This window comes from Brugia malayi (assembly GCF_000002995.4).
Source record: "Brugia malayi strain FR3 genome assembly, contig: Bm_v4_Chr2_contig_001, whole genome shotgun sequence".
Taxonomy (NCBI): Eukaryota; Metazoa; Nematoda; class Chromadorea; order Rhabditida; family Onchocercidae; genus Brugia; species Brugia malayi.
Genome location: NW_025062476.1, coordinates 11,663,217 through 11,688,963, shown reverse-complemented (window position 1 = coordinate 11,688,963; position 25,747 = coordinate 11,663,217). Strand labels below are relative to the sequence as shown.

General features: G+C 25.9%; 5 protein-coding genes across 6 annotated transcripts; 2 read left to right on the top strand and 3 right to left on the bottom strand.

The window, feature by feature from the left end:
- Window positions 1-804: 804 nt before the first annotated feature.
- Window positions 805-1,911, bottom strand: Bm8991 (Uncharacterized protein; the record flags this gene model as incomplete). The annotated part of the gene is made up of 3 exons (XM_043079301.1): window positions 805-965; window positions 1,227-1,464; window positions 1,882-1,911. 3 exons carry the CDS (start codon window positions 1,909-1,911, stop codon window positions 805-807), a joined length of 429 nt encoding a protein of 142 aa, XP_042935235.1.
- Window positions 1,912-2,307: 396 nt separating this feature from the next.
- On the bottom strand, window positions 2,308-4,883 carry Bm1192 (Uncharacterized protein; the record flags this gene model as incomplete). The annotated part of the gene is made up of 6 exons (XM_043079300.1): window positions 2,308-2,360; window positions 2,569-2,618; window positions 2,984-3,179; window positions 3,618-3,784; window positions 4,087-4,191; window positions 4,834-4,883. 6 exons carry the CDS (start codon window positions 4,881-4,883, stop codon window positions 2,308-2,310), a joined length of 621 nt encoding a protein of 206 aa, XP_042935234.1.
- Window positions 4,884-6,930: 2,047 nt separating this feature from the next.
- On the bottom strand, window positions 6,931-12,111 carry Bma-lig-1 (DNA ligase, putative; the record flags this gene model as incomplete). 2 transcript variants are annotated; one of them, XM_043079299.1, is made up of 16 exons in its annotated part: window positions 6,931-7,017; window positions 7,175-7,267; window positions 7,412-7,537; window positions 7,928-7,999; window positions 8,092-8,244; window positions 8,467-8,637; window positions 8,777-8,905; window positions 9,129-9,332; window positions 9,563-9,678; window positions 9,922-10,007; window positions 10,071-10,143; window positions 10,405-10,576; window positions 10,855-11,013; window positions 11,109-11,289; window positions 11,616-11,672; window positions 12,050-12,111. In XM_043079299.1, 16 exons carry the CDS (start codon window positions 12,109-12,111, stop codon window positions 6,931-6,933), a joined length of 1,941 nt encoding a protein of 646 aa, XP_042935233.1. The 2 variants fall into 2 exon arrangements, with proteins under 2 accessions (XP_042935233.1, XP_042935232.1); XM_043079298.1 differs by lacking the exon at window positions 8,092-8,244.
- Window positions 12,112-14,752: 2,641 nt separating this feature from the next.
- Bm17549 (Uncharacterized protein) lies at window positions 14,753-16,640 on the top strand (the record flags this gene model as incomplete). The annotated part of the gene is made up of 7 exons (XM_043079297.1): window positions 14,753-14,896; window positions 15,051-15,328; window positions 15,408-15,586; window positions 15,703-15,780; window positions 15,870-16,003; window positions 16,176-16,267; window positions 16,610-16,640. 7 exons carry the CDS (start codon window positions 14,753-14,755, stop codon window positions 16,638-16,640), a joined length of 936 nt encoding a protein of 311 aa, XP_042935231.1.
- Window positions 16,641-22,513: 5,873 nt separating this feature from the next.
- Window positions 22,514-25,632, top strand: Bm17548 (Uncharacterized protein; the record flags this gene model as incomplete). The annotated part of the gene is made up of 9 exons (XM_043079296.1): window positions 22,514-22,566; window positions 22,863-22,936; window positions 23,010-23,124; window positions 23,295-23,401; window positions 23,907-23,972; window positions 24,088-24,243; window positions 24,556-24,734; window positions 24,984-25,180; window positions 25,440-25,632. 9 exons carry the CDS (start codon window positions 22,514-22,516, stop codon window positions 25,630-25,632), a joined length of 1,140 nt encoding a protein of 379 aa, XP_042935230.1.
- Between the last annotated feature and the right edge of the window lie 115 nt (window positions 25,633-25,747).

Genomic DNA, 25,747 nt, shown 5'->3' with positions numbered 1-25,747 from the left:
AGAATTATGGATATACTTTTTTGATCAGAGTTGGTGGGTATTTTCTTATATTTTATTTTCTAATCTTTTTTGGATTTACATACTGTATAAAGTGGCGGATTTCCTAAGTTGTTTTTTTTTAACGAAAAATTATAGAATGAAATTGCTGACATATCATGCAACAATTCTCATGGATTTCATGAAAAGCTCGAATCATTAGTGGACTTTATTATCATAATTTGAAATCTCTTGTTACTTTTCGTTAATTTTGGTACACTTCTTTGATAAAAAACATTATGCTTACGATACAAACCGCTTATTTATATGAAATCTATGCCATAAACAAAATTTTTTCTTATTTTATTTTTTCATTATATATAACAGTAAGAAAAAAAAAAAATTATATATGGGAAATGTTTGATGATACATTATTTGGCTGGTTCTTTTTTTTTTTTGAAATTATTTTCTTGCACATTTGTTGTATACTACTAGCTTTTCCTGAAAAAAAAAAAAAAAATATATGAATCATTGTTTTCAGTTAATGTTCCATTCATCCTTATGTTTATTTTATTTTATTTTATTTGATGTGTTTGATGTAATCTTAAGGTACTGTCAGCCTTATTCTGTATTTCATTACAATAAATGTATATGTTCCAGTATAATGAGAGGTTTTCATTACACTCATTTCATTGATCTGAAATGCACAACAGAATATTCGTGGGAAAAAAATACATAAATAAATAAATAAATAAATAAAAATAAAAGTATTTCCAAAACACAATTTTGTGAAATTTATCAAACTACTTATTTTTTTTACCTTTTTTATTATTTTTGTGTCATTTCCTTCTTGATTTCCTTTCCATCACTTTTAATTTCATTCTTTTTCTTATCAATAATCTTCTTCATATCATTGTTAGGGATATCTTTCATTTTTAATGTTATTAATTCCGTTGCTATTGCTGGCTTTTCAATAGTCTTCTCTAACTCTGTGAACAAAATACTAACATATTTTAAAAATAAAAAAAAGACAAAAGATGATAGCATTATTTTTTTTTTTTTTTTTTTTTTGATAGTCTTATACATTTAATGCCTTTTTAGAAAACTGTAAAAAATGCAAATTCTTTTCTTTTTTTTTTTTTAAATTATATCTCATTAAGCAAAAAACTTGCATATATATCATAGAAAATATTATTTCTTATTAATAAGCTAATTATATTATATCATTTTTGACTATATGTACTACTAACCTGGTTCCATTTTTTTTGTGACAATTGTACTTTCTGTTGTGGCAGTTAATGTACTCAAACTTTCATAATTTTCTGCTGCTACAGCTTTTTGTTTTATTTGATCTTTTTCACAGTTTTCCACTAGCTTTGACTTATTATTGCTCATCTTGACCTTCACTATATTATCTTCTTCAATTTTTTTCTTTCCTTCAAACTTATCCATTTTAATTTCTTTCATAGCTGTCTTTTGTTTTTCCTGCTAAAAAAAACTCAAAAGATTCAGTTACATCTTAAACTGAAATAAAATTTTATGAAATTTATAAAAAAAATATTTAATCATATTGAATGATAGTGTAAACAATATACTCAACTATTCATATCTGAAATTTTTTGGCAGCAAATTGCTACAAGTTAGCATCTTTTTTTCTCTTCGTGTTATAATTTGTAGCTGTGAGCGAAAAATTGAATTTTGAAAAAAATTGAAAATAGCAAACTTTAGATTTAAAAGTTTTTTTTTTAATTTTTCTGATTGAATATTTTAAATTTTTTAAAAATTAAAAAAAAAAAGCAGTAAGTGCCATCAAGATAGATTAGTTTTTTTTTTTTTTTTGTTATTTTCATCATTACTTTTTCTTCTGATAAAATTATCCATTCAAGTGGTATGATTATGTCTCACCTCAAGTTGTGAAACATTTTGGACTGTCATTTCTTTAACTTTTTCTCCTGTCACATTGTTCACATTTTCTTGATTACTTTCATTCTAAAAATATCATCGTTAATTAAATATGCTAATTAATGCAATATTAACATTAAAATTTCTTTAAAAAGATAAGATTGATTAATTAATTGAATATGTTGATAATATCAAGCAATATATGTCTGCTTCATCAATTGGATCTGAATTTCTTTCAATCATTTTCACTCTTTTTTTTTTTGAACAAAATAAGCTTACTTTTGTTTATTCACATTGAATTTTCACACTTATAAGTCATCCTATTAGGATAGATGTGTAGATTTAGATTTATATTTTAGATTAAATCTTTTTAATTAATTATTATTATATAAATATGGATAAATTAATTGTGCATAATAATAAATTAATTCATAACTTATGTTTTATAAGTTTTGCTTTTGACGATGATCTGATAGGAATTACTGAAAATTTGAATACTATTAAAAAAAAAAATGATTAAATTGAAATGAGTTTTTTTATTAATGAACGAAATAAATAAATCATTTCATATGATGATTCATTCAGTAATGGATGGATCATGCTGAAACGTATGTTTTCATAAATAAAGAAATGATAAAAGTTCTTTTTTTTTTCTTTTTTTTGCAATGAGATTTGTTGAAAAAGAATAACCTTTATTATCGAAAGTGGAAGTGGATAAATCTGAGTTATTATTTTCCTTCCTAAAATAAAAAGCTATAATCTCCCTCTCTCTTGCTCTCTCTCTCTCTCTCTCTCTCTCTCTCTCTCTCTCTCTCTCTCTCTCTCTCTCTCTCTCTCTCTCTAATTTCATGCTTTATACTGTTCAGTTCAGTTTATTTGTTAATTTTGATATTTCACAAAAAAAACCATTTAGTAAAGATTACAAAAATAATAGTTGATTGTACATGGATGTAAAGTATGAGAATACAGTAATAATAAAGGAATTAGAACAATCGAAATTACGAGTGAAAATAAAAAAAAAATTGAATTAATTGAAAAAAAAAAAATTGGATTAAAATTGAATTAACAAAAAAAGATTAATTGAATTAATTTATTTCTCATGAACCTTCTGTCATCATACTGTCCTATTTTTTTCGATGATTGTTTAATTGATGATGCAGTAGTACTGGTAGTAGGATATTGGCTAAAAGTGCTTAAACTTGATGGTGTTTTTGTTGATAATCCATAATTTAATTCAATTTTTGCCAGAAATTCGGTAGCACGCGTTAAAAGATTGTTACAATTAGTGCAAGGATCAATGTCTGAAATAATTTTAATTTTAAAATTTAATCAAATTTTAAATTCATATTTTATTAATACTTGTTTTTTTTTTTTTTTTTTTTTTTTTTTTTTTCACTAATTTCACACAAATATGCTTGCTTCAAATCATTTATTAACGAAATTAAATGGAAATTAAAAATTGCAAATTGTTAAATTTATTTTTTGCAAGAGATTAATTTCATAAAAGAGGAAGAAAAAAAAAAAAAAAAAAAAGAACTGAAAGAGAATAAATGGAACGAATTAGATGTCATAATAGATTTTCAATTATTTTTTTTATTTTTTTTTAATTACTCCGAAGTGATTTAATTTTGCTTACCTATTGCCAAAATTGTTATTGAAAAGATGAATGAATGAAAAATGAAATGAGTGAATGATTACAGATATTAATTTATAATAAATTATAAATTTTACACCAAAACCTTTGAAATAGTCCGTCTGTGATGATTTACTAGATGTCATTGCAGGATAATTAAGATTTGTTCCGCTTTTTGCAGTTCGATTTATAGCCGATTTTCTTGATTGTTGACTGGATGATGGCGTTTCATACTTTAGTTCCTCCCTATGTTGCTTATCAATATTTTGATCACTGAAATCATTTTAATTTTACTGATATCTTGGTGTTACTTCAATTAAAAGTTTTATTTTTATCCATTTAATAAGCTTATCATTGTTAATTATTCCATTTCATTTAATTAATGTGAATGAAAAAAAAAAAAAAAAAAAGAAGCAAAGAATGCAACTTTTTAAAGAATAATATTTTAATGTTTTGTCAAATCAATCAAAAGAAAAAACAAAAAGTTTTTGCATTAACAAAAATTAATTAAGCTAACAATTTAATTCTAAAATTTGTGGTAAAATTTGACAAAATAATAATAATAATAATAATACCTAGTAACATTTTTTAATGAATCATAATTGATGGATTTTGTTCGAAATGATCGTTGTCGTTGATTGCTTAATATCGTTGATGATGAAAGTAAGCTGTTATCATTACTAAAAATGAAATTGCTTATTATATAAAATTAATAAATATATTTATTTGTTAAATGTAACAAAATTTTTTTTTTTTTTTTTTGTTTTTTCACGAAGTTTATTGGAATTATGGAAAAAAGTGAGAATAGTAGAAATATGTATAATCCAAATTATGACTTTCTTTGCAAATTTTACTTTTCCCATTTTTTTCTTTTTTGAATTGAAATTTTTGAAATCAATCGAAAAGATTAGAAAAAGATATCAATGATAATGAGAAATTTTTTTGAATAATTTTAGCTACGAAATAATAATAATAATAATAATTGGAATAATTTTAGGTATATGAGAGAGAGATTTAGCAATTTTAGTAATGATTATAAAAAATGTCAAAAATATTACAACTAAAGGAAAAGAAAGAAAAAGGTGAGAAAAAAAAAAAACGAAATATAAAAATTTAAAATAATGGAGCATCGTTCATTTATAATTTGAAAAAAAAAAAGTGTACATAAATGACGTATTTTTTTTTTGAGCTTTGATTAATATAAAAAATTTTGAAATGAGATTCAATAGCTAAAGAATCTTTTAGATTTAAAAAAAAAAAAAGTGGGTTTTTTAATTTTTAAACACTGAGAATTAAAAAATTCAAAATCAAAAAATACATGCTTTTTCAAATGAATTTTATATTTGATCGAAAGATATTCTTTATCATCCATTATTGATTCTGAAATCAATCAATCAATATCAGATAGAAAAATAATCCATCGGTTAATGTAATGTCATTCTATAACTTCGTAATTAAATTTTGTCACCAGTAGAAAGCAGTAGTGATATTAGTAGTTAGCAGTAGTGAATAAAAAATGTGTATCATTCATTTCTGTTGGTGATAATAGTATTGATAATAAGTGATAATATTGGTGATAATGGTATAAATGATTAATTGGCTAATTTGATAATACTGTGTGAAAATATTAGTCATAAAGTATGTTCTTTTTTTTTTAATTTTTTTAAGGATCTTTTTTTTTAATCTTTTTTTAAATTGTATGAAAAGTTTTTTTCAATTTGACTTTACTTTTTATTATTATTTATGTGAAATACTTTTTATTTAAAATTCAAATATTATTTTTTTTTATTTAAAACTATATTGCTCAAAAAAAAAGTTTGAAAAATAAGAAAAGATAAGCGTTGATTTTTTTCTTTAGTTTTATTATTGATATAATGTAAGTGATAAAGTGATTATTGATATAAGAGATTTAAAGAAGTATAACTGAATAAATTAATGATGAAGAAAACCACGCACGATTAAATATGAAGTGCAAAATGATAAAAAATATAAATTAGACCTAATTTTAATACCACTCATTTCCGTTTTCACTTTTTTTTTTACTTCGGAATAATTAGTTTGATAGCTGAATGCAAATTTTGAATTGAAATTTTAAATTTTACAAAGTATCTTTTGCATTACTTATCTAAACAATATAATGTTAACAAATAATTCATTTTATGACAACGTTTATACATTTTGAAAATTTCATTCTCTTCCTTCTTCAAAATTTTATTTACAAAAAAATTTCAAGTTTAACCAATGTCTTTATTGAAATTTTATTCCTTCCTGTTTTTTTCATCCTTACACAATTTTTGCTAATGTTGATAACATTTACTTATAATTATTTTGAGTGTTTATTAAACGAGAAAAAAAACTGAGAAAAAAAGAAGGAAAATAGAAAAAAAAAAACGAAAACGTAAGTTTACAAAAAATTTGAATCATTTTGATAGATTTGAAACTTGAAAAAGAAAGAAGTCAGTTGCCGCTTAATTGTATCCTTTTCTGGATTATCACAATATTCAAAAATTAAGTTAGAATTTTGCAATAAATTTTTTCAAAAATAAAAATGTTACTAATGAAAAGAAAAACAGTCGGGCGGCTCTTTTCCATCCTAAAATCAAGACTGTAATAATTCAACTTTCCATGCTTATATTAACCATATTGAGTATTAATTATTTTCTCATACGTTTTTTTTTTTTTTTTATAATAATTCAGAAAAAAGCAAAGGGGCAAAAAGCTCCATATAACAAAAACCCGACAAATCATAATTATTTTAAATGACACATTAAGTTTTAAAAATTGAATTCTAATCATTCCCAGTCATTTCAAATACATCAATTTAAAAGAAGCAAAGCAGAATTGAAGCAAATTGAAATACATGATATATTAAAATTTTTTGGATAGAAAACTTACACTAACCTCACAGATAATTAATTTGTAATATATTTTTTTGTATTTATTAAAATCCTTCAATGCAAAATGGTTATTGCGTAAGTGATATTTTTTAGTTTGTAGGTCATGTTTAAGCATTAAAAAAATTTGTGTTAATCTGTTTTCTAAATTTGTAATATTCTTGAATAAAATTTTCAAATGTTAGAAAATGACTTATTTTTAAATGCAAAGATGCATGATGTCATGTATAATAAAATAGCCAACATTTATTTGCAATAGAAAAATTTAAACAGATCAAAATTTAGGCAAAAATCTAGTGCAATAGAATTTGGTGAAATATCTACGATAATTAATGGAGAGGCAATCATTTAGAATAATGAAATGAACTACATGCACATAAATACAAATATTTCTTGACCCACCGTCACATTTCCTTCCTTTTCTAACTTTCCTCATCTACTTTATATGACAGTTCATAATTGCTTTTTTAAGAAGATCTACTTGAGCACTAGCCATGAAATAACATCATCAAAGAACGAGCAAAATCAGTAGTAGTCATCAGTATTATCATCATTAGCACTACTTGCTACTTTATTTTTGATCTGTTCCTGGTTGTTGTACATATCCGCTATCTGAAATCACAGAAGAGTTTTCAAGAATTTTATTATATTAATTAAATTTCATTATATTAATTAAACCACAAAGAAAACCAATTTACAGAGAATTCTACAAAGATTTAATCTGTATTTTTTCCCTTTTCTTTTTTTTTTTTTTTTTTTGAAGGCAAACCTGCTGTGAAGTGGTAGCTTCCTCCGGTGTTTTATCAGTACGTCTCCGAATGTATCGAGGAAATCGCAGTGAGATCCCTTTTTCCAGATCTACCTCAAAAAGAAAATAATTTGAAAAATAAAATATGAAAAATTTTATCTACGAAACAAATAAAACAATCATTGAAAAAACCATATATATGCAGAGTGATGAATATTTTCCCCTCAGGAAATAATTTGATATCATTTCAAAACTAACGATTCCTCTGGCAGCAAAATGTTTAGGAGATATTGACAAATCAGCTGCTTTCACTTCCCAGACAATTTTCGGATCAAACCATACATCTGGTTTCAATGAGCTATCGTAAGAATAATAAGGACGAGCCTGAAACAATAACAAAAATGACTGTTCAGCAAACTGTTAAGTAAAACAAATATTGAAATTATTCAGCAGAGTGATATTGGAAAATTTTAATTTGTCTAAATAACAAATAGCATGGAAGAATAAATAATTCTATTAAAAATGTCTAGCGCTCTGTACTAAGTAGAAAAATATAAAAACAATGAAAAAATGCTTAGCTAGCCGAATTTATTGATCGATATAACTTTAATTTGTCAAATATTAATGTTTATTTAGACATAATAAATCATTCCAGGAAAAGTATCCGATGTTAAAAGTTAAAAGTATCTCGGTGACGATGAACGATTCAATGGTTGAGGATATCAAATAAGGGTGGAAAGATTACTTAAATAACAATTTATTGAAAATTTTAACCTTTTCGATCCTGAGTTCTTCAAAGTACTGGTGCTGTTGGCGAAGGTCATCATCAGTTAAACCTGTACCAATCTAAACAAAAAATGTAGATGACTGCATACCAATTTTCCAGTTCAAATTAAATAAATGAAAAAAACGATGCATCAGGAAGATATGCAATATACCTTGCAAATACTTTCGTATTCTTCATTTATTGGATTATAGCATGCCAGTAAATAACCACCATAAACACCTGTCCTTTTACCCGTACCAAAGAATGCACCAATAACGGTGAGATCAACAGTATCTCCAATTGTGTCCAAATAATCCTTTTTAAGCTATAACTACGTGTCAAGTATTTCATCACAAAAAGACAATGTATATCGACTAACTCTCACTGAGACATTTTTAATGCTAAATACTTTTTTACTGAAGTTACCATTATAGTATCAGAAATGTAGATACAACTCCTTATTAAAGTATAATATTTTCATGGGTATTAGAAACCATGGATAAACGAATGTTATACAGCAACCAAATTCTTCGGTTTAAGGATGAACCTTTAGCCAACTGTGTGATCGTTTCGCTATTTCATACGTAGCATCAACATCAAGCGTTTTGATCATAAGTCCCTCGCAGTTACCTTTTATGGCATCGTCTAGAAATTCGGAAATCTGTTCCGTGTCTTCCGTATCTTTGGATGCAACAAATCCACATACACCTCCCACTTCCTAATCAAAAGTGAAAATATGAAAAATCGCGTATGAATTATGCTCTCGAGATTAAGAGGAGCTACATTTGTCATTCTAAGTGTTAATATTAACAATGTCTTAATTCATATAATTGTATTATAATTATTTTAGCAACGACCTTAAAATGCCGTTGCAACATTTCTCGTCGCTTTCGGTACGGAGATTTAGTTAGTGACTGGCCGTTCCAGAATAACAAATCGAACATAAATACATGGACTTTAACTTTAATTTCACTGTCACCTACATTCTGAAAAAAGAAAAACAAAAGATGTACACCATATAAACATTAACCAAGCTCAATATCATAGTTGACCTCTGGTCAGTGGTAAAATCGAGATGAACAAATCTAACTTAGCACTATGTGAATTCTAAGGAATACGAAACATATGACGCATATTATAAATCTAACTCCTTTATTTGAAGAAAAATACAACTTTAATTAATAGAATGAGATTCCTTAATTAAAATACCTTCCTCTTTCTCGTGGAAAGAATCTGAAAAGGTAAAATCGTTTCGTGTATAGGATCAAATGCAACAATTTCCGAATCAATAATAAAAGATGTCGTCTCCTCATCCATAATCTGTTTTAAAAGTTCTTTCAGATCCGGATATTTGTCAGTATTATTTTCTTGATTCCGACTGAATATTTTAATACCAGATGAATCATAATGTATCTGCAACGGAACCATAATATATAAATTGTTTGCACTCATAAATATTTTGAATCAGAGTAAGTTAAAAGATCAAATGTCACCATTTGGCAAAAGGTGGAGTGCAATAATATAAAAGAGAAAAGTTAGTGAACAATATGAATAGAAAATCGCATATAACCTCTTAAAACGAAGTTAAGTGCAACTAAATAATAATTAACATATACTTTCGCGATAAAAAAAATAATTTTTACTTGAGCTCTTTCGCCATCGTATTTAAATTCGCAAGCGAAAACAGATCCACCAAAACGTTTTAGCACTTCAGCAATTCCTTTTGTTGGATGTGCTAACATGGGTTTTACAGGTATACCTCACCAAATAAATAGATTAAGAGAATAAAGCGGAATAGCATACACTTAGGTTTTGCAAAATTCATAGAGAAACCTGAGAGCATGCTCATTTGTCTTAACAGGTTTAACAGCTAAATAAATTGTAGAAAGAAGACATAACAATAAATCACAACTGAAAACTTCATGAAGATGCATAATAGCAAAGTGAAATTTTTTAGGGAGTTTATATAATTTACAAATGCTTTTTATAAGGAATTAATTACCTGGTGTGATTTTGCATTTTTCTGGTAACTTCGACAGACCACCATTCAGCACCGCTGCGACTACTTTTTCATAATCTGGACACTCGCTAAAAGTAAAACAAAATCATTTGAATGAAAAACTGATCAACAGTCAAGAATAGAAATTTTACCTGTATGTACTCCTCAATAGTAATATATCCTCTGCTTGCCGTTCCTTCATTTTTTCACAGCTCAGTTTTTCACCTCAATATAATAAAAATATAGAAAGGAAAAAAAAACTTTAGAGATTGAAGAAGCACAAGATTCGAGGAAGTCTATAACAAATTTTGAGATTTAACCTGAATGGATATGTCAGTTCTTGTGAAAATTCTTTGTCTGAATATTGAAATATAAAATTGCACATCAAAATTCTATGGTTTTAATAGTGATTATAATAAATACTGAAGACAACCAGAATTAGTTAGTCTCACATTATATGAAGTATTAAATTTGTAATTTACTAACCAGTTTTTTTGATTTCAAAATCAGTGAATGCGTTTGCAAGAGCTGCAAGTATTGATTGTTCTGCCAAACCAATTCGCAGCTTCCCGCTCAGACATCTTATCAGATAACGAGCTTCACAGTCACGACATGAAACCAAAAGTGATTTGATCATATCCACTTTTTTATTCATTGCCTGGAATCCACGAAATAAGGAAATAAGAGAATAGGTAGAAGAACAAGCAGTTTGTTATTCACAGGATGGAAAAACTCACTGTTGCCATAAATTGAGACCGTATGTTGCCGAGTGCATTAATTTCCAAAAAGGCCCGTGATATAAATTAATGAACTTTTCGCAAGAATTCTAATATGTTAAAACAAAATTCCTATTTTCTCGAAATTAAATTCGTTAAAAGTTAACGAAGCAAGAAACATGAAATTCCATTTCATTTACTCTGTTCCATATACACTTACCATATGTCCGGAAGTTTTTGCCATATCTTGCAGTTTATGAAAAACTGCAGTTACAGTAAGAGGAGCCGGAGTAAACAAAATACGCTGATTACTTCGACTCATTTGCGCAACCAAACCCAAATCTCCTTTTTGGTTTAGATCCTCCTTCAGTTTATCAATCTTAAATATCCACTGTTTTCATAATTTGAATCGAAACTATGATAGAATTTCCAAAATTACAACTTCCAAATAAGTTTTTTACAAAGTTAAAACACCTTACGACCAGTCGCTTGGGCGATGGCTTTCATTAAAGCTCCTTCAGCAATGCCCAACTCCATTCCTTCATATGTTGGGCCAAGTTTATTCACACACAAATAAACACAAGTTGCCAGTTCGCTTGGCGTTCGTTCTATTACTTTCATAAAAAAACTGGCCAATATTTTAACTATTTCCAACCTGAAAGACAAACTTGTTTAACAGTTATTTTCAAGTAGAAATGAGTTCCTTTTTCATTTATACTCGGTAACTTTTCACTGCAAAAACGGTTAGTAAGCAAAATCTTATCACTTCTTCCCACATTACTCTCTACTTTCTCTTCTTAATTCTACCAACCATAAGTAGCCATAAACCAGTTATTTTTCATATCAAACATCAGATGAATACTACTTTTCACACTTAATCTGATAATGACAAAGAACTGATGAAGAAGAGAATCGAGGAAAAAGTTCATTACCAGCCAAAAAAAATGCAAATTTTCAAAAGAAAAAGAAAAAAAAATTAACCGTGATGATGTGGCTTCAATACCTTCGAATGTCTTCGCCAAGCAGAGATATGGTATCCTGAAAAACAATTTTTTGCCCATATTCTCCTCAAATTTCATAATACCCTTGAAAAATAACTTTCTCATCAAAACTTTTCCTATTTAGATGAATTTTGATATTAGCAAAATAATGTTTCAGTAATACAATACTTGTCAAATAACAATAAGTGATTATAAAGAACCACGAATGGGTGTTGATTATAAAGAATTAGCAACAGCATGAAACATTATGCCATTTCATGTCATAAGTTACATTGTGTATTTGTAAGATATTTTGAAGTCTTGCTAGAATTATGCTAAAATAAATAAACAATCTATGGAAGATATAAATGACAGCATTATAATTAACATGAAACAGTTAAACAACAGGAGAAAGTTACACAAAACAGGACTTACTTTTCTCCTGTTTTCCAATCATTCTCAACATTTCGTGTAGTTCCAACCAATTGACTAAACATTCCCGAGCGTATCTGTTTATATCTAATCGCTATACATCCTATTCTATGGAAATATTGCATGCAGTATGAATGATAATACTCAAAGTATTAATAGTAACCATAATGTGAGCAATTCGAATAATATATAAATTGCTGTAACATGTTTAATATGTTTGAAAGAGTAAAATCTGAAATGTAAGTTTGAAGTATTAAATGAATGCAGCAAAATGCTAAGCTTATATCTTCCTTAGCTCATTTCACCACTTTTAAAATATTTGACCATTGAATACATCGAATGAAAATCATTTCTTCCCATGCTGTTTCACAGAGCCGAAGCATGCTGAGAGGATGCAACATTGATACTATAAATTGGCGGGAATCGGGCGGTGTGTAATAATGTCAAATTGTCAGGTGCTGGAAAATAGTAAATTAAATTGATAGATGAAGAAATAAAGACATGGAGGAAAAGTATTTTTCGAGAGAATTAGAAAGATAAATTGGATGCGATAGAGTAATAGGAATAATTGGAAGATGAAGACAGAGAGAGAGGAGCATGATTGCGGAAATGCGGGAAGGATTAGGAGGAGAAAGTTGGAAGTATGATTTGGGGTTTAAGTATGTGGGAGATATGTGCGGAATGTGCGGGGTAATTTTGTGTAAGTGGTAGCATTTTAAAATGATATTTTTTAAAGGTATATTAAGCTTTGTTATTTGTTCAATGAGACCGGAATATCACCATCCCTCCAATCGTTCCGCACTGATAGGTTAGTGCTGGAAGTCAATATGAATACTTCCGGTACACCCCGGATTTTCTCACTTTTAATGATAATGCAACAAATGTGATTTCTTTCTACTGATATTGTCATAACAACAGCTTTGAACTTGCCAATGAGGGATTTGAAAAATATGTTAAAACATCATTTAAAGGCATTCATTCGAAGTTTAAACACATTAATTCAATATCTTTGATAGCTTTTTTTCTTCAACTTGAAACTATTATATTTCTAAATTTTGAAATTTACTATTAATTAGAAGCTAAGAATTATTGCTTCTATAATATGCTAAATTCTTCGTTATGTATTGAAAAATAAAATATTTGATTGATATGTTAACCTGAAGTTAATCACGAAGTCTTCAATATAATATTTTTATTTATTCATTTAGAAAAAAAGAAAGAAAAAGAGAAACTCTAGAAAGGAATTGCCCAGCGATGTGTAAGCATATGATTGGTTGATCATGACCATGGTAACAGTTGACAGCCTAATCGATTTCTTTCATTTTTCCAGCTATGTGGTCGCAATGTGATTTACTGTGGAATATTGAATAAATGAAACATGGTGCATAGAATTAGTACGAAAAGAATTTAAACTAGTTATTATAAGTAAAATATCAAGCAACTCATATGTTACTTCCTAAAATTGATGAACAGAAATAAAAAAAATTTTCAAAAATACAAATGAGATGAAATGATAATTAAACATTATCAATTGATTTATCATATTGTTCTTATCGTTACGAATGATGAGATATCTTAAATAAAATATATGAAAAGGTAAATAAAAAGTAATTTTTTCAAGTGATGAAAAGAAACGGAATAAATGCATTCAAAAACACAAACTCCTGCTATTATTTTATAATCGTGAAATCATACATGAAGAAAGGACGACAATTTATGACGTTATGTGAAATATCAAGCTCAATAAATTGACATAACCAAGAGAAATATGAATGCGCAGAATATATTCTAAATAGTAATAATAATCATAATGATTAAATAATACTGTTGTCATTAATAGCATGAAAATAACTATAATAATAAAGTTAAAAAATGATACAAGTACCAAAAAAAATAGCAATAAAACATGAGAGAAGCGAAAGTTATTTATATATTTAAAATTTCTTGCTCTTTTAAGTAAAATCCAACAGAAATATAGTAATGTAATGCATGCACAATAAATGATGGCCGACTAGGGAAATGACAAATTGTTTGTTCATAATTATTATGAGATTAAGAAGCAATTCACTTGCTAATATATATCATTTAGATACCTAAATAAGAAATGCTAATATCTAATGATGACAATGATAAAGTGGATGAAGTTTGTTTCTGAAATTGTCGGGAGCTTTACAAAAGCAAATAATCGCTTATATTGTTGCATATTATGCAATTTCAAATTTAATGATATTTCAAATTACTAGTTTATATACATTAGAACAGAAATCAAGAAGAAATCAACATTAATTAAAAGAAAAGATTAGAAATGATCCAAAGATTGAGTAGTTCTATTCGTGCACTACCACTAAGAAGATGCTCAAAAAGCAGATAAAGAAAAAAAAGGTTTTTTTTTCGCACTAAAGAGTACTGACATAAGTTGCTTGATCACATAGATTATCTCATCTATACGTATCACTTTCGTAGCACATAAAAGTCACGATTCTCTAATAATGGTTAAGACAGTGCACCATTGTTACATTTGTACATTTGCATGTAACAGTTCTATTTAGGATATTGCTTAGGAAATATTGTTTGCACATATTGTAGAATATTCTTATATTGTAGAAAAAAAAAAGTTATATTATAGAATATTATGTATTTCTTTAATTTGACAGATGTATGGCTTATTTTAAGTGAACTTTGGCGGGTATTTCAGATTATTTCATTATGTGTTTCGGATTATTCTGCAAAATGTTTGCTGCGGCTGAAGAAAGTCCGGAACATCCGGACATATCTGATGTTCTCCGGTATTTGGAGAATGCACCTGTAATGCTCCGTGCATTACAGGAATTCATTTCCGCCAAACAGCAGGTAATTATTTCATGATTTTTATTTATCTTTGGTATTGTTGCTTAATTGCTATATCTGTGTTAAGAATACCGAATAGTAATTAAGCTTTGAAGTTTTAATGGAATAAACTGAGATTGAAAAAAGGAATGATAAGTAAGCATTATAAACTTTTCAGTATGAAGACATGCTGCTCACCCGCTTGGCGGCTTACGAAGGGCGAAATGCCCAACAAAATATGGAAGAGGGACCGGCACCTCAGGAGCCGGAATTTAACATAGAAGAGGCAGAGTGGGCTCCTCTGCCTGACAGTTACGATGCAGAAGAACAATGGCTGGCGGAAGCAGAGTTGGCCCCTCTGCCAGATGATAGTGAGGAGAGCCCTGAGGTGCCGGTGCCACCAATGGAAATAAGCAGCGTTGACGAACCGGAAGAAGCAATCCGAGAAATCGTCCTGTAAGCCTTATTTTAATGTATAGGCAAGAAACTTTAAGAAAGTATTAAATTTCATTTATTACACAAGAATCTGTTTCAGAAGATCAAGGACGATCACAATACCGGTTCCAGTCACGCATGCGACGGTGGCTGTGGCATTACCGGAAGTGTTTCACCCCGCAGATTTCGGGGATCTTCCGGACCAATTCCGAAGAGAATTGGAAGTGCCACAGGCAGAACCGTACACGGTGGTTCGAGAGGAAGGAAATATTACTATCGGTAATTCATATGTAGAATTGCAACCAGTGAAATGATCTTAGCTTGCTTTTACTTTAATCAAAAAAATCAACCAAGCTATAATAAACATTCTTTACATATAACATTTTTGATTTCAGTGTGCGGTATCTGCGATAGGCAGTTTGAAACGTTAAAGGGGTGGCGCATTCACGCCTCCAAGAAGCATAAACAGGACGGTAAGTGCTTTAAAATGGAATTTTCAATCATTTCTGGCTCATTTAATTCGTTTAAAATTTGGGAGACTCATCAATTACATATATTTCAGGTTTTTGTGCACGCTGTGGCCATAACCTCCTGTTGCCACCCGAATTTACGGCTGCACAGAGAACAGCAGCGGTAGAACTCCATGCCCTCGATTGGTGTCCGAGGGCATGTGCAGCCGTAATGGACGAAAGGCAGGTTAAACGCCGCCGGCTCAATCTTGTGGGGAGAGAAGAGGATGCTCAATACCTCTTCGTTCCAGGTGAGAAAAGTCATGGAGTGAAGTTTAAAAATAAAAGGACCAGAATGGAACAGAAAGATTTGTAAAGTTGACTTCGCAGCTTTTTCAATCAGTGAATTTTTTTTGCAGGCCGGTAATACCATTCGGCACTCCCCACGCGGCCAGCCTGTCGCTGCCTATTCCAATGCTTCACCCTCTATCCAACGAAGGCGGTCAAGCGGGTTAGTAAATTTTGAAAAAAAAAAAAAATACCAAAAAAATTAAAAAAATAAGAAATAAAAAATAAAAAGAAAAAAACAAAAGAGAAAAAAATAGTAAAAAATAAAAAAAAAGAAAAATAAAGAAAAATAAAAAAAAGTAAAAAAAAAACAAAAAAAAAAAAAAAAAACGAAAAATTAAAAAAAAAAATCAAAAAAATTTTTTTTTTGTTCTTTTAAATTAATTTGACTACAAAAACAATCGAATTCAAAGTTCGGAAAGCGAAACAGACCAATCCCAATGAGCCATTGGTAATGATAGATAAAAATCAAGAAACTTGCCAATGGGATTTTTTTTGATTGTAGCAAAACTAAATTCGGTAGCAACATACTTTGAATTCGATTATGTCCTTTTCAGTTTTTTGTTTTCTTCTTTTTCTTTTTTTTTTTGGTATTGAAAACTTATTGTTGTTGTATATTTATTTTGCATTTGGTCAGTATTATAAATGTTTTCTTTTTCTTTTTGTTTTATTTTCTTCATTTTTTTAACTTAATGTTTTTAATTGTTTTGTGCTATTACTAGTAGTTTCTAGTTTTCTGTTTTCTTAAAACATCTAATAACTATTGTTTACTGTTTGAAGTTTATGTTTATTTAATATTTAAAAGTTCTTTTTTTTGGTTGACAATGCTTGAATTTAGGCCATATTTTGGCAACTTTTGATGCATTTAATTTTGTATTATTTAAATTGTAATAAGTTTTTTTGTTCTACTTGTTCTGTTTGTTAGTGCTTTGTAATGGTTTAGGATGATTCGATATAGATAGTTAAATAGAGCATTTTTTTTTAATTTGTTTTTAACGGAGCTTGGGCAATTTTTAAAAACTTTGCTCTGCATTTAATCTGGTGTTCTGATTGTGGCTACTAAATTATCAACTTGAGAAATAATGATATCATCGAATTATCAGTATCTTGTTTTCATTTTTTTGAATTGAATCAGTTCTTATCTAATATTGTAACTTTTTTTGTGGTAGGGTAAATAATTAAGGATGTAGATAAAGTATATCTACCTCCAATAAAACTTATAAACTAGAGTGAGATAAAAACACGGAGAAATTTAGAAGAAAATCTTCCCCAATTTTTGATTTATTCCTGAAGTTCTTTTACTTCCAAAACAAATTTTTGAACTTATAACCCATTTTCTAATTTCTAGAATATTTTTCCAAATAGTGAAATTATGTGAATTTTTGGAAATCTTTTTTTTTTCTTTCCGTATTTTCCGTACTTTACAAGCCTCGAAAAATTTGCGGATTCCCTTTGAGATTTTTAACTATTTTTTTTCTTTTAAACGCTTCTAATTATTTGTTTTCGTTTTTTTCTTTTGAACGTAAATTTTATTTTGTATGCCCTGGCCTTGAATTTCTGATTTTTTAATTTTTCTGAATTACTTGAAAAATTTTTGGCATTAATTTTGATCTGTATGGATCTTTTAGTTTTATAGTCCATCTTTTTTTCTTTTTTTATTATTTTTTTATTTAAATTTTTTATTTTTAACTTCAAATTATTTTTTGCTCACATTTAATTTTATTGCAATTTTTAAATGTTTGTCTTTCATTATTTTCCATATTTTTTATTAACTTATTTTTCCTTAACTTTTTTAATATTTATTTCTATTTTTTATTTTTGCATGCCTGTGCTTGGTGTTATTTCTTTTTTACAATATTATTTATCGCATGCTTTTTCGTCGATTTAATTTTTATTTATTTCATAATATTTCAGATTAGTTGTATTTTTGAGTCTTTTCCAAAATTTTCTTTCTGCATGACTTTTTATGATTCTACTGACTGCATGCTTTTTTGTCAATTTAACCTAATGCTATTATTGGATAGCAGTTTATTATTAGAGTTCTCAATCTTTTTTGTTAATTTCTTTTTTCATGCATTCAATGTAGTGCCAATAATTGCATGCTTTTTTGATAATTCAGTTCTTATTCTTGCATTATATTTTGGATTAATTGTAATTTTGAATCCCACTTCTTATTTGTTTAGTTGCATGCATTTTTTATAGCTTTCCTGACTGCATGCCCTTTATATAATTTATTGTTAAACTAACTTACTGTTATATATAATATGTGCTTTTTTTTAATTTCGTTTTTGTATGCATTTTGGGTTACTTTTAATTACTGCTTTTATATTTCGTTAACTTTGCTCACACTAATAACAACAATTTTACTTACTGTTAATGCATGCCTTTCTTGTAATTTCACTGACTGCATGGTCTTTTTGCAGTTCTAATAACTGCATGTTCTTCCTGTAATTTTGCTCACCGCATGCTTATGAATTTAACTTATCATTATTATTGAATAATATATTAATTTTAGTTCCCAACCATTTTTTCAGTTTTGTTTTCGCATGCCACTTTCGGTTGCTTTCTCTAGTAACCACATAGTGTTAAAATTTATATATTAAGTCACTTTTTTTTTAATTTGTTTTTGCATACCTTTATTGTAATTCTACTAATTGCATGCTTTTTATTTTTCTATGTCTCTTTAGCACTTTATTTTTGTTGTATTTTACATACATATATATATATATATATATATATATTTGTTATACATTATGTTATATAATATATTAGTAATATTATATATTGCTATATTATATTACATTACATTATATTATACTAATATTTTATTATATATTAAAATACTATTATATGTGTTATATTATATATTATCATAGTATTATTATATCATATGCATTACATTATAATGTTATATTACATTTACTACATTATTATTATACATTGTATTATAATTTATATTATATTTTATCGTATTATAATATTGTATTATCATTAAATTATATCATTTTATATTGTGCTATATATTATTATAATATATATCTTAATATATTAATATTAAATTGTATTATGTTGTATACTTTATGATATTAGATTATACATTATGTTGTATAATACTATCATTATGTGTTATATTATATTAATATTCATTATATTGCATTATATTATTTGTGATATTAATTATATCGCATAATATTATATTTTATTATATTATTTTTATTTTTAATATTACTGCATATTATTAGCATTACTTTTATTAATATTATTATAATGTTATTATTAATAATATATTAATATTATTATATTATTAATATTAATATTAATATGTACCATTGTTATATAAGTATTATAATCAAATTATTATATCTATTATATTTCTTATTATTTTACAATTGTATTATTTCATTATATGGTAATATATATTCCATTATATTATTATTATTATATTATTACATATTATTATTATCTTATATATGTTTCTATGTACCATTGTTATATAAGTATTATAATGAAATTATTATATCTATTATATTGCATTATGTAGTATAATATATTATGTTATATATTGAGTTATTATTATATTGTATCATATATTTTATATTATTATGTTATATATTATTCTCTATTATTATAATAATATATATAATATTCTAATTTACATTTTATTATATAATAATATTGGAGTATCATGTTTTATTATATTTATAATATTATATTCTATTATGTTATATCACATTATTTTATATGTATATAATATATTATTGTATTATTTTATATTATTTACTATACTATTATTTTATTGTATTATATTACATATAATGTATTTTATATTATTATATAATCTTATACTATTAATACATATTTAGTTACATTATGTTATAATATATCATATTGTACTAATATTATGTATTAATATATTTCTTTGTTATATTATATTATATGTCATGCTATAATCATATTATGTTATATCATTTATCACTACTATATTATATATGTTATACTATAATGTCGTGTATATGTTATATATTTTATTATCATTTTTTATTGTTTATATTGTATTATTTTATTAATATTATATTATTATATTTCATTATATTATGTATTATATTATTATGTTATAATATTATTATATTATTATCGTGTTATTATAATAAATTATTATTATTATATTATATATCTTTTTTATTATTATATTCTATATGAAATACTCATATTATATTAATATATTGTATTATATTGTTGTATTAAATAATTTTTATTGCTATTATTGTTATTATTTCTATATTATATATTATTAATACAATAATTATTATTATATCAATTTATTATATTGTATTATATTAGATACATTATAATGCTGTAGATTATATTATTATTGTTATATTGTATTATATATTATTATAATAAATTTTGTTATATTATTACATCATTCTGTATTATTTTATAATGTTATTGTATCGTATTTATTTATTATTGTTATGCATTATTTTATATTATTTTATATCATACAGTATTATAATATGTAATATCATATCACATTATTATCATATATTATATTGTATTATTGTTATATTATTATTTTATATTATGTTATAATTTAACATTATATTTTTAATATTATATTATTATAGTTCGCTATATTTTATATTGTAATTGTGTTATTACTATAATAATATTACTGTATTATTGTATTTTTTTATTAATATTATATTATATATTATAATTATTATATTATAACATTTTCTAATGATTATATTACATTGTATTATATTATAATTTTATTTCTTATGTTATCATTCTTATATTTTTCTGTTATTATTTTATTATATAATATTATATATTATACTGTATTGTTTTGAGTATTCTATATTATTGTATATTAATATTACTAAATTATATATTATTGTTATTTATACAATTATATATAATAATATCATTATATTATATAATATATGTAGTAATGGTACCACATTTATATAATAATATTACTATATCATATATTATATTATTACTATTTATATAATTATATTATTGTATTATATTTTATATTATTTTTATATTGTCTTTATTGCATCATTTTATATTATATATTACATTTTGCTTTGTTATGATGTAATGAAATGATGGGAATTGAATCTTTAAATCGCCAATGTGTATTAATCAGTTGGTGAAATTCATTTTTTGTATTGAAAAATCACGACATGATTAATTGATGTCACCTGTAGGTCGTTTTATCGTTTGAGAAGCATTTGAAGATAATATTTTCATAATATTTGCATGATTAAGAAACCATATTAATCAGATGAAGGGGGTTCATATTCGATGAAGGCATAATGTCAACATGGTTAGTAATTTCTGTTTATAATTTTAGGTCAACGGATTAATAATTTTAATTCTTTTTTTAATTTAAATAAAATTTTGGTGATGTTTATTATTAATTGTAAAAAGTAGCTGGATGATTTCAATTTTCAATCCTTTTCAATGTACTTATTAACTGATTTTTTGCAGGTGTGATATACTGGCAACATTTTAAGGTAATATTTTATCTAGAAGATTGACATAGCTGACATAATGCTGATGAAATGCATATTTTTATAAACTTTTTTGCTCAATTTTTAAAAAGTGATGCTGGAAAATTCATCGCTTCGTTGCGCAAGTCAAAGAGTAAAATTAGTTTTCGTAATTTTTGTAAAAATTGAATTGAAAAAGGGTAAATCGTATCACTTATTCTTCTATCACTTAATAACCATTTAGTGTAATATTTTTATAAAATTTTCTATCATGATTGTCTAAACTATGTTACCATCATGGGGAAAAGTGATATCCGATGAAAATATGGCTTCATGCAAAATTTCGAACTAATCGAACGATTTCTATATAATTTCTATTTCTATATACGGCTGTAGCTGTAAGTGTTGCTTTTTATATTTCACAAATTGTTATGAATATTCAGAAATTAGACACAATTTTCAATCTGATATCATAAATTTGAAATGGATTGATGGGAAGTAAGTATAATCAATAATGGCACAGTTATTACAGGTGAGAATTTTCTGTTTTATTAGTTAATTTTGCGCTATAAATTAAATGATTTTGCTACATTTTTTATAATTTATTGCATACAGTCGGTTGCTTGTTGGTTGCTTTTAATTTTTAGCTCTTTCCTTCCAGTTGAAATTGTCTCAAAAGTAGTGCTGGTAATATAAGCCTTAGTTGTTCTTTGTTCTTCAAGTCATTCGGAATATTTCTTTATCAAAAAAAAAGAATCAATTATTTCTCACTTACTTTGATTTAATTAAAATTAATTAATTTGACATCATTAAAAAATTCAGAGTTCGTTTCATTTTATTGCATATTTTAAGGCATTTCTTAGAAAACAAATTTGTCAAAATTTATTTCAACTAATATATCAATGGCTACAATGGGATCATATTCTACATTACAATCATCCGATTTTTGCTGGAAGTACGAATAAATTAGAAATAGATAAGCTAATTTATTAAGTATTGATGCATTCGAAATTTAATCTTTTCTTTCATTTTTTTTGTTTTGATAAGAGGAAGGAAGAATTGTAAATTAATTCAAAAAAATATCGTGAAAACATTGAAGTAATTACGATAAAAAAAACTGTTGAAAATTAATTTTTCAAAAAAAAAATAAATAAATAAATAATAAGCAAATGGCCAAGCACACATAGCCTAAAAATAAATAGTTGGAAAAGAATTTTTGTCTTGATGAATAATTTGAAATCATTTGCATAGATCATCAGCAAAAGATGCATTATCATCGGAACATTTAGATGAAGGAGCACGTCCAGTATACTCGAAACAATTTGGTAATAATTCAAATTACTCAAAAAATTTACTCAAATTACTAATTTATACTTTTAAAAAATCTTCTTTTTTCAGTGCTAACAAATGATATACAACATTTTATACCAGAATATATACGTGAGAAATTTCATGAACCAATTGAGCCAAATTTGTGTACAATTAAAGTAACTTGTAAAGCTGAAAAGAAGGAGTAAGTAGTTTGTTGCGTAGAAAATTTTGAATTTCATAATTTTAATTATTTTATAACTTTTTAATTTTAAGATTTCCGACATTAATTCCATTTTTTTTTTCCTAATCATCTAAGAAATTTTTTATATTATAATTTGTAGAAATATGCATTTTAACCAAAAATCTATTCAGACAGCTATTTTATACATTTCAATTGAATTGGTATAAAGATAAAACGCATATCGACACTGACAGTAGTGATATGGTAATTTCCAAATCAGAAAAGTCACCGATAAATGGTATGCAAAATTAAGATCAATAATGTATTTGCATTGATTTATCCTTTCGTTGTTAGATATACTCTTGTTACTTAGATATTCCTACTGCTAAATCTGTTAATGAGTAGGCCGAATAAGTATTAAATTATCGATTAATTGGAAAGAAAATTGATAATAGCTCTCTTTAGTAAAAAGTGGTTGCTTTAGAATATAAATCGATCATATTGCATTGATCCAATTATATCTTGATTTAATTTTGATTCACTTTCATATTACTTTTTAAAAATAAATTCTAAAACGAAAAAGATTGTCTTCTTTTTAAAAATATTATTCATCAATCAATAACAATGTGATCCATAATGATCCTTTTTTTATATCTTTCCTTTTGTCAGCGTTAACTGTAAACTGTTAAAACATTAAGCATTTCTTCCCAACTAACAGTAATATCCCATTTGTCATTTATCAAAATTTGCATAACTCAAATTTAATAATTTTATAAATAGTATATATGTGAATCTAATTATAGTAATACAACAAAATGAATTAAAACAAGAACGACCGTTGCAAAGTTTAGAAACAAGCGTTGAAATAGGTATGTATCAATCATTTTATCTATTTTTATCATCAAAATTTGTGCTCTTTTTATTTATCTTTAAAAAAATATTAAATGACAATGACGAAATTAAATATATTTTCAATTATTATAGCTCCAACAACAACATCAACAGGTGAAGAAATCCGTTCCTGTGATGGACCGTGTGGAAAAATGCGATCCGTAAAAGAACTTTGGGTGCATGGACGTTGTGAACACGCAATCTGTCGTTTTTGTACCATTAATGCACCAATGGTTAAAAATATTGATGGTAAAATTTTGATGAATAGTTGAGATAAGAATATTATTATTAATTTTGGAATATTTCAATTAATTTTGGTTTTTTTTTTTTTTTTTTTTTACTAACTTTGAAATATTTCACTATATAAGTTGCAAATGATAACTATGATAAATTTGAATTGTAATGTGCCTTATATATATTCCTAAAATTGAGAAAAAAAAAAACAAAAACAGAAACGATGAATGCAGCAGTATTAATTAATTGAAACAACAATTTTCAAAAAAAAAAAAAAAAAAAGGAATAAAAATAATTGAGGTAAAGAAATTTTTGAAAAGTTTTCAGGTACTCCAGGATGTTGTAATCGAGAATGTTTTGCAAGTGATTTAGCAGCACTTTGTCCAGATCCAATTCAACGTCATAAATATTTTCAAAATATTATTAATAAACGTAAAATTGACGAAATCATTGCAACAGGTCACAGAAATAATAGTAACAATAGAAAACGATTGCAGGAAGCTATGGTATTATATTGAAATTTTTCAATTTTTATAGAATATTGTATCAAAACGATAAAAAAAGAGAGAAAAAAACATTTATCTTTTGATTTTGATATTATCGAATTAAACTTAAAGAATATTTAAAATGTAATATCCAGTGAACATTAAAATTTTAAGAATTTCTAATATCTTAGTTAGATAATTCAGGAATACCACCATTTTTTTTTTTATAATATGGAAGATGAAATAATCATTTATCATTTTTGTCTGAAGAAGTTATCATCTACAACTCAAACTTCACCAGTAAACAAACGGATGGGAGCGAAAAGAGATTTGAAAGAGTTAATATCAGTTAAAGTGCTCATTCTCGAGAAAGGTCCAATAGGAACAATTTCTCGTCGTTGTTCTATCAATGAAATTGGCTCTACCGAATCGCTACGTAGCACATTGCAGTGGATTGCTGGCTATGGGTTTATATTTTATTTTATTTCATTAAATCGTTTTCCACACTAATTGTATTAATTAATTAATTTTTAAATTATGATTATTTAAAATTATGACTATGCTTTCACAAATTATCTAGACAAATATTTAATATTCACGATAAACTAATTACACTGCTATTGATGTTTAGTATTATAAATTTCAAGAATTCAAAATTATTACTTTTTATCCTTTGTTTTATCAGCTGTTCAAGTTTTGAATTAAAATTTAAAAATGATATTTTAGACAAAGCCTTCATAAATGTCGCATTTTTGTCAATTATGGTGAAAGTGATGATAATTCAAAGTTAAAAGAAATTAATTTAAAGCAATACGGTGATAAGAAAATTAGCAGTTTTCCATCAGTTAATGGAATGCTTAGTTTTGTGATTGATTACATCAATTTAATTGGAGGAAGTTCAACTTCATCCTATATTTGATCATTCAATAATTTTCACTACCGCTACGAAAATTCAATAAACAAATTTACAATTGAATTCCTTAATATTTATTAATAAATATCTCAACTATCTCAGTTTTCCCTCAATTTCGACG